At 40.3% G+C, this 12,762-nt stretch overlaps 1 protein-coding gene across 7 annotated transcripts in view; it reads left to right on the top strand.

The window, feature by feature from the left end:
- The window catches only part of ush2a (Usher syndrome 2A (autosomal recessive, mild)), a 154,419-nt gene that overhangs the window by 13,505 nt on the left and 128,152 nt on the right, over positions 1-12,762 (top strand). For all 7 annotated transcript variants that reach the window (XM_058088964.1, XM_058088969.1, XM_058088966.1 and 4 more), the window contains 7 exons: positions 1,927-1,990; positions 2,443-2,544; positions 2,728-2,917; positions 3,218-3,426; positions 4,325-4,546; positions 5,121-5,214; positions 12,297-12,492. In XM_058088964.1, the coding sequence (XP_057944947.1) occupies positions 1,927-1,990; positions 2,443-2,544; positions 2,728-2,917; positions 3,218-3,426; positions 4,325-4,546; positions 5,121-5,214; positions 12,297-12,492 (1,077 nt within the window). The remainder of the gene's footprint in view (positions 1-1,926; positions 1,991-2,442; positions 2,545-2,727; positions 2,918-3,217; positions 3,427-4,324; positions 4,547-5,120; positions 5,215-12,296; positions 12,493-12,762) is intronic.

Consider the following 12,762-nt stretch of genomic DNA (forward strand, 5'->3'; position numbering starts at 1 on the left):
ATGCAATGGATGAGTGAAGTAGAGATTGGAAGACAGAGACCTACACACAGTAGAGAGAATTAAGGCTTATACCTTGCATCATCCCAGTAACAATAGGGAGAGTACTTTACAGAGGAAGCCATAATCCCATTTCCACACGCTAAAGAAATCCTCCGCCAAAGCCTCAGGCTGCACAACCACACACTGTTCGAACAGACTTAGATCGCATAACACTCTTGCACTCTCATTCAGTTTTATACACACACAAACACCTTCAATACGCACACACACACACACACACACACACACTCACATTCGTAAAATGTACTGGAGCCAAACGCGGCAAAGCCTTCCTCAAATGCAAATGTGCACACACAGGCATGCACATGCATATGCTCACGTTGGGAGTTTGTTGGAATACACACAGAAAAGCTCCTAAACACACACACTCTTTGACAAATCTAGACATGGCAGGGGTTCTGTCAATGCTTAGAGACGTTATCCCTTTTCTAAGAGTCGTTGTCAAACTAGACAGAACTTTGTTGGATACTAAAACACTCTCTTTGGACCAACATCATTGCCTTGTGTATTTAAGTCTTTCATGTTTTATCCAGCATTGTCAAATTTGGAGGCTTGTGTGTGTTCACTTATGGGTTTGATGGTGTCTTTTGTGCACAGTCCAGTAATTCCCTTACACATCCTTTTTCCGTAGCATCAGTCGGCACGCTTCATCACAGGTTTTCGTATGTGCCAAATATCTCCATGTTTCCTTTTTTTTTTTTTTTTTTTTACAGTAAAAGAACAATTTCGGTTTAGAGCTGTTAATTTCAAGCGTTACTCTAGGCTTTATGAAACTTCTTATATTCTACTATCACTTTTTTGAAGATGAAACTTTGCATAAAGTAACTGTTAAGTGAATGCCTCAGACAACAGAAGCCCAGCAAGGAGGAGAAGCCATATGGGCCGTCATGGAAAGACAAGCCCCTGCATGGCATGTGCCATCGACACAAGTGGCTGACATTGGGAAAACATAGCAATGGCTGGTAAAGGCTGAACTGAAAGATGGCACAGAGGCACTCATCATGGCAGCACAAGAACAGGCTATAAACACAAGATCAACAGAGGCTGGCCTTTACCACATCAGACAGGAGACCAGTTACACCAGTGTAAAAAACTGGCAGGTAGGGCATACATACATGGAGCATCACAACCATTTATACCAAATATGGACTGGAGGTGCCAGAATCAACATTGCAGACTCTACCAAAGTTGGTTGAGAAACACTTTTCTGCTGTGTGTATGCTAGCGGCCCCGCCTCCTCACACAGACAAAGAGACTGTATGACTGACAAGAGGGCTCACTTCATTCAAGCCGTTGTTTTATGAAGCAATCGTACCCAGGGACTGGAAACAAGCACATAGTGAATACTCTTTGTGTCCGTTTGGAGGCAAGAGAAGAGGAAAACTGACACACATCCATATCAGAATATATCAAGGCCGGTGTTATTGTGTGAATAATTTATTTATTATCGCAAGACTTGCCATGTTTTAATCTGACACCCCTATCATATACAGCCGTATATTGTATATCTATATAGCATATAATTGACATCAAGATTCTGGACATTCAAGGTAATGATTGTGCAGGATGGTTGTGTAAAATATAATAAGGCCGAGATAAATCCTTCTCCTTAAATGTCTCCTTAAAAAACAAACGTTTCCAGTGTAAAAAGTGAAGGACCATACAAAATTCCTTTGCGTGCTCTTGAGTGTCACCAAATGGAGACTTTGTCAGCTTTGGATTCTGAAAGTAACTAATCTGAGCAGGTATAGGCAGCTTCACATAGTCATTATCAAGAAACCAATAAGATAATCTACTAAATACTGTGAAATCCTCTCACGCTGTACTTTGAGTACAAACCCATTAACACTTGTTCTTTCTCTCCAGGGTCCAATCAGTTCATGGGGTGGATGCAGGACTTTAGATTTTATCCTTCTACTCTGACCAACAGGTGAGGTGGAAAGACGTGGGTGGTTTTGTGAATGACTCGGAGTAGGATCCTTGACAGTGAAAATGACCTACAATGTGGATAGGATGGTGACAGATATCCTTGTATCTTTAAATCCATAGTGCTTCCACAGGATTTTCTTTAGAAATTCAATACGAGGCAATTAGTGTTTATTTTGAAAGGGATGTCATACGCATAGTAAACCTTTCTTTGCTTACGATTGAGGAGAGATAAATGATCCCTTTCTGTCAGATAAGATTTTATCTAATAAGATATTTGTGGTCATCATTGAGACAATTTGCATTGTGCTGAACATTGCATTGAACTGGCATCATTGATTCAACTACAGTTTAGGTTGACAATTAGTGTCATTTGATCATCACTTTTTTACACTGTCAGCATCTCTCACATTTGACTACGCTTGCATTTAGTTTTATATGTTTTTATTTTTACAGGGAAATAGTTGAAATTTATTCAGGTGCCCTGCCACAGCTCCATTCCCAGTCTGAATGTCGCTGCCCTCCCACTCATCCCAGGGTCCACCCTTTAGTAGAACGGTACAGTGCAACTTTGGCTACTTTACAATAGTGAGATTTTATTGCTGAACATTTTGTATCATAAATGGATTTTATATTCATCTGTTGAGTTTCCAGTGTGTGTTTTAAATAGGGCAATTTCCTCTCACATAAATGATACTTGCGAAAATGCAGTTAAATGCCATTTACTGTCAATTTGAACAGATACTGTATCCCCAATGCTGTTGAGGACACCACCAATGACAGAGTCTTACGGCTAAACCTCAATGCATATCCACTTGCTTACATCAATGATCAGGACATGGGTACCACGTGGCGTTCTAAGATCTTTACCACTCAGGAACTGGACGAGGGGCTCACTATTACCGTAGATTTGGAAAATGGACAATACCAGGTAAGACACCAACATACGTAAAACCTGCTCAAGCTTGACCTCAAACACACATCTAATTTTATAAAAATATATATGTTATAGTAAATTGCTGTATCATTTAACACTGTATTACTTAACTCTGACACCCCTTGTTGAGGATGTTCCAATATTCAGTATGCAATGTGTTTGTATTACGCTGAAGGGCACATAGTTTTGGTCATATTCCTCTGTATTAATAATGATATACATATGATCTGATATGTAATACTTATGGATATGATCTGTCTTCTTATAGTTGTTTTTTGCCCCCTTGTGCTTCAGGTGTTTTATGTCATAATTCAGTTTGGTAGCCTCTTGCCAGAGTCACTTCTGATCCAAAGACAAAGACTCCCGCATCAACAGAACAGTATGCACACAGAGGAATCCTGGTTAGACTGGCAGTATGTGGCTAAAGCATGCAGTGTGTTTGAGATGCAGAATAATGGGCCTTTGCTAGCACCGGACTCAGTCAACTGCCTCCAACTGCCCAGGTAGTGCACAACTACTACTAGTGTATTCCATCATATATACAGATATTTAAAAGAGCTTTCTTGAAAATATATTCTGTATTTTTCTGTTTTCTGTTATATTGCATTTACAGGTTGTTTAAATGTTCAAAAAGTGGGGAAAGAGCAAGATAAGAGCAACAAAAAAGAGCAAGAAATAATTGATTGCTCGTCTTGCTTCTTTCACTGTGTATAAGTTACAAATACTAAAATCAGCACACTTTTTTTCTGGCTCTCTAACGAACCAGATTTAAAAAGGTAACCACCCACAGTCACCTTGGCACATTACTGGTGACAGGCCCTCCTTTGGTACCACAGAGCTGGACTTGGAACACCATCTAGCACACACACACAGACTCGCAGTAAATTTTGGCAGGGCTGTAGGTATCAAGGTCTGTGTTGGCACAAGATAGAACGGGTAGGGTTACCTACCTGCATGAGATCAGAGATTATGTAGTCATTGCTCATTTTTCGCTTGACTGACAGATGATATCACATACAACCATGCCTGGTGGACTTACATGTATCAGTTAATTTGGCATATGAGCAGTTGAATGTCACATTGGCAACAAAATAAAACACTTTCTAACCTTTAGTGGTTGATAATCATATCAATAAGAGAGCCTTTCTTTGATCCTGAAAGATTTATGCTTCTTATCTTGTGAGATTTATTTAATCCTACAGGGGACTTTGTGCCCTGTGAGTTCACTGGATTGTTTGTTTCAAGTGTTTTCTGATCATCAGGTAGTGCTCTGCTCCAGGAATATACAAGTATCAAGATAAAATGTATTATTTTATGACACAATACAGATGTGTAGTTCCTCTAAAGCATATCTTGTAAATCAAATGGTTATGCCAGTCTTTTTGTTTGCTTAAATTCTAGCGAGGTGCCCTACTCTGGAGGTAACATCACAGTCAGCCTGCTGAGCCCAGAGCCAAACCTGAGACCAGGCTACAATGATTTCTACAACACCCCTGCTCTTCAGAGGATGGTACATGCCACCCAGGTCAGGATACATCTTAGAGGACAATACCACACCAGAGCAGCCGAGGTGGACCAGCGGCACCGACACTATGCCATCAAAGAAATCACCATCAGTGGCAGGTGTGCTTGCTAATGTGTCGAGTTAACTGTTTAGTTAGCTGCTTTCGTTCATTACAATTTAGGTTGGCACAGAACACAACCACCATTCTGTTAGCAATGACCAGAATGATCAAAACAATGCAACTTTTAGAAAACACTTGTTAATTATGAATGGAAAAAACCCTCAGTGCATATGTGCATCAGATTTCATTAATCTTGCCACTGGAGAACAGGAAAAAAATGTCACAAAAGGGGGCAGGAGGTGAAAGGGTACACAAAGGAAAGACAATCATCTGAATGTCTGAATGAATAATTAAATGGCTGTCTGATTTGTGTGTGTGTATATATATAAAAGAGCGAGGACTGTATGTTATGGTGCTATGATTATTTTCATCATGGCATTTATAAATGTTGGGACCTTCCTAATGGCCCTTCGATCAATCCACGAGGAAGGCAAGCCACGGGTCAAAGCAGAAACTTTTAAGTAGCTTATTTTCTTCTTCTCTTATTCTTAGAATTATTATATTGGTGACGTTTTTGCAAAGATGTGGAGAATCTGCTTCATACTTTTTTTCATTTTCACCCACATCACCAGGTGTGAGTGTCATGGCCATGCAGATCATTGCGACACCAGCCTCACTCCCTACCGCTGCCTGTGTCTGCCTGAAAGCCACACTGAGGGAAACAATGTAAGTAACCAACGTGCATTTCAACAACAACAAATGGTCAGTGTACTAGTCTCTTCATTTTCATTAGCACACTCTTTTAAGATCATTTCTCTCAAATAAATGCAATCTGATTATACTATAGCATAATGACTGTCTTCAGATAGTGTCTTAAACATTCACATATATTACACCTAAGTGGGCAGGCCTGCACATACACCAAGTATCGAGGAAAACCCCAGGTAAGTATATCCTTAAGTATTCTCCCACTTAAAACATAGAGAAAATCACTAATGTTGAAAAGCACGGGTAGAAGAACAGTAATTCTCAAACATGTCATGCTGCCAGAGCCACTCAGTTGTGCAGGTCTTTTGATGCATTTACATTCACTGCATGTATGCATAGAACATTAACGATGTGTGATACATGCGTTAGTAAGTAGCTTCTAAAAGCTCTCAAAAAGGTCAATTTTGGCCACAAATTCACTCTCATCTCAGAGTTTAATGTTGTTGTTGTATCGTCCGTTAGCAGCCTCTTGATACAATGAAATGATACACAAACTTGATGTTTCTTTCCAGTTACATTGCTAGTAGTGGATGTCACACCCGCTCCTCAATAAATTAGCTGGTCATCATTGAAAAGTTCAGTACAGCTGCTCCACCACTCTGCAATGGCAACCTGAATTATTACCCACTTATTTGTTATTCACACACTATGTGTATTTTAGTCAGCTGGCTTCCTGGGTGCAGACATACAGCTGTCAACCAGCATGACTTATATTGCTAATTTAATCTCAAACCCTGTGCTTGATTCTAGCAACAAGAATTGCATTTGTCATGTAAAGCACACACTTAATAGGACATTGTCAATTACAGTTTGTCATCCTGACTAAAACACATGAAAGATCTGTACTTCTCTTCCTCTTTTACAACCTTGTTATCTCTCTTTCACCACTCTTGTTTCTATCCTCTTTCTTTTGTCGACTGCTCTCCGTCTCATACTCTCTCTCCTGGGTCTTAGTTGAAATAATGTCTTAAATCGACTAGAACAATGACATTCCCTCAGCATGCATCTCTAATCAGATGTCTTTCTCTCTGTTTGTCTTTTGCTCTATTTCACTGCGCTCTTTTCTGTGGCAGCCCTCATTCCTTTTTGCCTGGCTTTATGAGCATTTCATTCATTGCTGGCTCTTGTGTGTAAACTCGCTTTTAATCCGCGATTCTGTTGTTGCAAGTTAGGATGGGAAGAAATTCCCCTGAATGGAAGTTATCAAAAGATGTGTTCAATTACTTTCACAACGTGGGTTTTCACATACCCCTGTTTTTGTATGATTGAACAAATTGAACATTTGGCCAAAGTTGTACCTTTTTTTCATACATTATTGCATGTAAAAAAACTTGTCTGTTTGCCCTGTGCTGTTTCATTCCTTGAAATTGCGTGCCCAAACAAAGCTGTGCATTTTTTGCATGTGACGGCTAAATAATCCACCATGGGGCCAAAGAAAGTGCCAGCAGCCTGATAAAGTAGGTGACAAAAACTCAATAAATTGAACTCGCCAACCGAGATACCACTGTAACTCTTAAAGGGGACCTTTAAAGGGGAGTTGTGGACTCTGATACAGCAGCTACACACAATAAACCAGTACAGAAAGCTTTCTAGGTCTTCCAGAATTGGCACCTATTCCAGCTGTGTTTCGTTTGATTTCCTGCTTCACCTGCAAAACGGTCTGTTTTAATCTATTTCACCCACGGCCCGCCTTCAGGCACGCCCACTCTGATGTGATTGGGAACCTCCCAAAGGTTGGACAGCTATTGAACCCCACTTTTTGATTTTGTCTGTATATGAGTTTATGATATATGTGGTGGAAATATGGTCTTTACACGTTTTTAGCAGGATGACCCATGTTTAAAAAAAACTTGAGTAGACCCACTGAATGTGGTTGAAAAAGGCTATTAGCAACTTCAGACATCGGTGAGTAGGGGAAGGGCTAAATGGTGAAACTGGGATTCTGCCTGGGATTCCTTTTTTACATTGATTTGTTGATAGTTATATTGATAAGATTTTACTTGATCAACAAAATTCCAGAAAGCAATCGAGTCCATCTGTTATCCATCTTCTGTGGTTAGCCACTCTTTTTCTATCTTGCAAAGGTGGTTGTATGTGTTAATATAAATAGCTATCTCACAGGAGGTTTTGATGAGAGACATTGGTATGTGCACAGGATATGCTTGTGTGTGTGTGTGTTTCTTCCAAAGCCCCAGCGCGTCATCCCTCACAGTGAATATTCAAGACCTTTCTTCTACCTCAGTAATAAAAGGCTATGGGGAATATTAGCGTTTAATATTGCATGTGTTCTGTTGACTTGAATCGCCGGCGCACCATGACGGATGTTGTACTAATCTGCAGAATTTCCACAGTGACATTAAAGTGACAGAAATGCTCAGACATGTGTCAAGATGATCAACGGGGGCCTGGGAAGACACACACTTACAACCGGTGCACACACACACACCCTTCTCACTCTGTCTTTTGATGCTTTCTTATGTGCACTCTGTGTCACACTTGATCTCTCACTTTGTCACTCCGTCCCACTGCAGCTGATGAATTCAGCCATGTCTGAAAGCTATATCATATATTGTTTCACATCACAGCATACACTACAGAATAGTATGCTCTATAATGTATCCTTTTAGGTGCACAATGTTTTATTAATTGATCATTATTTGATCATTAAGAATTGCATCATTATTGAAGCATTTGATCCAAAATGTAGTCGCTGCTTAGCTGCGACCAGTCAACTAGTTTGCAGTCTAAAGACAACAAAATGAAATCACTTAAAGGTCTTGTCTACCTTGGTTGGGTACTGCATGGGGGGTACTAACTTTCTAATGTTCTCTGACTTTCCAAGCCACACCCCACATAACACTTACGCAGTTATGTCAGTTAATAATAGCAATTTAGCATAGTTGAGCTACTAACGTTATAGCTATCATTGAATGTATATTCAGTATGCTGTGCGGTACATGCCCGTGCTGCTGATATGTACGCATTTATCGGACATCGGTGAGTGAAAGTCATTAATATGAGTCATTTCATTCCGTTTTTTTATTACTTTGAAATGGGAAATATAGACATGTATTATGTTCAGTCTGTTCTTTTAAACCACATCATATGCTAGTCGTTGGTTTTCTTCTTTTTTAATGGTTTTGAAAAAATATACTGTGTTTAGCCTGGCGACTGATATTTTTCTGGAGGAGTTTGCATCTGTGGGTGATAGATATTAATAGGCTGTGACGTTAAGAAGGCCTGCCCAGGGTCTCTGTTGCAAACATCTGCCTGTGCAGCAGATTTACACCTAGGTAGGGGTTAACCGGGTTAACTTTAGACACACACACACACACACACACAAGACGACTGTGTACACACAAACACACACACACACACCAGGGGCATGACCTTTCCAGTGAGAGCGTGAAATTGGTCATGGCTTTTAGGATAAGATGAGTTGCCCCAGCAGATTATCGCACACACCAATGCCACACACACACACACACACACAAACAGACAGATGCTTGTGACAAGCCATCTGAATGTCCACACATCCATTAGAGCAGCCTCCTCACTCAGCAGATTTTTTTTTTCAAAACAAGATGTTATCTTTTACTCAACAACATCTTTGCCTGACTGTCATTTTTGATATGCCGAGACCATCTTTTCAGATAATTAGATTTGATTGCTCTTGGTTGTATTGTTATTAAATATTATATCCAACGGGGGGGGTTCTACAGTATATTGTCATAGTTTTGTGACGGGAACACAGACTACAGTTTAGTTGGGACCATGATCAAATTTTGTGTGTTTTTAGGAGTACATGAGCTTTTAACTTGGGCTAAAAATAGTATCTCTTTCTTCAGTTTCAATGAAGTTGTGATTTATTTTCTTTTCCTGTAAATTCGATTGTCATTTATATTTAGTCAATTATAAGTATTACTGCATGTTTAAAGTGTAATTTGAGTGTATGTCATATAAAATGGAGCTTACCCAATGCCTAAGGATGATTGGTAGGACCGAAAACCATATTGTTTTTTGCCGCTTATATGGTTTTCAGAAGATGGAGTGCCATCAAAACCTTTTTTTATGAGGAAGATAATGAACATGTGCACTCTTAACTCCCCAACACCAATCCCTTGACTAATTAGAAGGCTGGGAGAGAGGGAGCATAATGCAACGTTGAATAAAAAGAAAAGAAAGGGGAAAGAAATCCTCCCCCTTTTCATTTGCTATGGTAATATTTCCTGCTCACATACTCCATGTGGCTATGAGAACAAGTTGTTGGGGGACACTAGAGAGACGAGGGGGAAGTCTGTGCAAAAAGAGGGAGGTGGGAAAATGAGAGAACAGAAGGAAGGGTGGGAAGATGGAGGTACTATTAAGGTTGAAGAGACAGAAGAGACATGATAAGGGAGGGATGTATATTGGAGCGACTGGTAAACCGACTAGGCCGTCTTGCTCTTGAACTCATCCCCAGTGGATGAAAACAGAGAAGACAACAAGAGCCGTCTATTCAAAGTGCAAAGAAAGTACTTGGATTGACTTTGATATGGGAATTGTTTTAGGACACTGAGCTGCACCAACATGGGTAAAACTGAATAGATTTGGGGGGGGGGAATGGCATGAATAATAAAAAAAGAGACATGTACAGTAGACATTCAAACATTCAAATTGATGTGCAGGATGTTTCCCCCCACTGAAGTGCATTCATGTGTGAGTGTATATGCGGCATGTCCCCAGAGAATATCCTGCTGCCTTATATGATTTTGGTAATAATCACCCCCGAGGGAAGGACCTTCTCAGACAGGCAAACCTATTAGCTCTTGTTTCTTCTCAGGGAGAGACATTATATTGTTTTTTTAAAATTGCAGCTGTTGTCATATGGTGGGTGCCTGAATTATGATGATGTATGCTTTTTGTCTCGGCAGTGGGGCTCACATTGGCTCGCTTTCGTCATTTCCGCACCAACATGGAGTGAATAAATTGTACATATTATTTGTTGACCTCAAACATTTGGAACAAGATAAGTTGGTATTGTTTTTGCTGAGGCCTACAGCTTTTTCTGCAAGCTTCTGGAGTGTGTTAGTGGGAATTCTGTCCATTAGTAGGGTCTGAGGACATTGATGTTAAACCAAGTTCTTCCACTCCAAATTCGTTCAAACATAACTTTATGGCATATTCTTTGTTTACTGTGGACAGGAACAACCCTTCCATAAACTGTTGTAACAAAGTTGGAGGCTAAAATGTCTTGCTAAGATTCAATATGCAGGGGCAACAACAACAACACCCAACTGCAGAATGAATTAATCAATTATAAAATATATACAGTACAATAAAAGGTGTGTCTCAAGTTGCCCATGTAAATCATGGTTTCCCTACTAACCAGTACTTAGAACAACTCGGGTATTTTCCTCATTTCTGTTCCTCCAATTTCCCTCTACTTCCTCACTAATTTACAACATAGGAGCCAATCCCACACTACCCCCAATTTCCATCTCCTCTCTACCCCCCATACCCATGCTCTGTGTGTCATACCTAATAGGCCCAGTGCAGGTCTGCATGTGTCACATAAGGGAGGAACTCCTGTGTTTTTTAATACATTTTTAATCCTCCCCCATTTGATGCCCCCCTTGTCCACAATAATTTGTACTGACTGCTGAACAAAATCAAAGGCCGCGTACTCTCCTCTGCTGCTGCACTTTGCTACAGAAAAATGCATTTTTTATTTCATATCAGCCTCCTCCCCTCTTCTTGTCCCCCCACCCTCCAACACACACACACACACACACCTTGCTTATTTTGACATGAAAGTGGGCCTGTGAGAGCACTGGCTGTTGCACGTCATTCCTCATTAGCTGTCTGATTTCCCTATGCCGTGTGAAAGCATCCGTTTGTGTATGGATGTACAGGCTTCCTATTATAATGTATGTAGTATCTCAGTGTTTGCTATTCACTTGTCTTTTCTTCTCACTCTCTTTGGATTTTGATTAACACAGGATCTTTTCACTTTCTTTCACCCACTCTCATTCATTGCCTTTTGTATTTGGAATGAATTATATACATGTGGCTGTTTTTATGTATAGACCACATTTGTCAAACTCAAAACCCAAGGGCCAAATGTGGCCCACCACATCATTTGTTGTGGCCAAGTCAGGCCAATTCCACAACCATTGTTACTAAAAGTACCTCATTCGTACTCAAAGTAACAATAGTTTAACTACACATGACTACAAACGACACCACTTTAAAACTATTACAACCTGTCTGTCCAAAATAACATCTTAAAGAGGCCCAAGATGGACAACATGATCGTCAAAGCATGCTGGGAGACTCATAATCCACCTATTCTTCGGCTCATTACCCTCAGGGATGGTTGATACAAAATATTGTAGCTTTTACCCAGAGAATGACGAAGTGGTGCTCAGTCACATTCATTTATTCACTCTCTCTGCTGCTTATCCTCACTAGGTAAACTGGAGCCTATCCTAGCTGATTTTGGCTGAGAAGCAGAGTACATCCATGCAAACACCACACAAAGATCCCCAAACATAGATAGGAACACAGATTTTCCACATGTCCTAACTGTGTGGCCAACTTGCAACCTGAACGAATAACCACACCAAAACAACCACATAGACATTTTTTTCTGGCTCAACCAATCACACAAACGTTTTGTCTGAGTCTAATAACGCAAACAACAGCTGCCTGGTGCATTATATTGGTATGTTCCAATACAGTGGAGCCGAGATTAAAGTTGTGTATTGTCAGATTTTGACATTTTCTTAAAATCTGACCATACTAAATCCTTGTTTTGAACCTGGATAATTGGGACATGTTCTGTCAGCGTCAAACAATCACTTGTGTTCTGAAAATATAAAAATAAATAATAACAATCCAAAATGTGGGTGCAAAGTTGTGAACCTGGCTGTGGCCTAAAGTTGGCTTTGAGAAAACACAACAAATGCCATATTGATGTGTGTATACTTCAAGCACATCTTGATTTGATGACTAGTTAAATGCATTCATGTAATTTATTGTGTGTGTATTGTTTTCAGTGCCAGCACTGTGCACCCCTCTACAACGACAAACCCTTCCGGCTAGGTGATCAGCTCCAGCCAATGAACTGCCGGCCTTGCCAGTGTCATGGACACGCCGACTCCTGTCACTATGACGCCCAGATGGATGACCAACCAACAGAACAATACCTGGGAGGAGGAGGAGTCTGTGACAACTGCATGCACAACACAACCGGTACTGTATTGTACACCATTTAATCCAAGAATTTAAATGGAATCATTCTAATGTACGTAGTTTCTAATGTGAGAGTGCTTGTTGAAGCTGCGAGGGTGGCGTCCTCTCTTCAACCTGCTAACAGACTGGGATTTTGTACTTGCCAGTCAGCCCTGCGTCTTATTTCCAGCAGAAACTTTTACCACTGGGACAAATAAAGTTGAAGGCTAAATGTTTTATAGCTTGGGCGACTCTCTTAATCTCTAAATGCTTTTTTCTAGCTTGCCCCTT

Source organism: Doryrhamphus excisus, chromosome 12 (genome assembly GCF_030265055.1).
Source record: "Doryrhamphus excisus isolate RoL2022-K1 chromosome 12, RoL_Dexc_1.0, whole genome shotgun sequence".
Taxonomy (NCBI): domain Eukaryota; kingdom Metazoa; phylum Chordata; class Actinopteri; order Syngnathiformes; family Syngnathidae; genus Doryrhamphus; species Doryrhamphus excisus.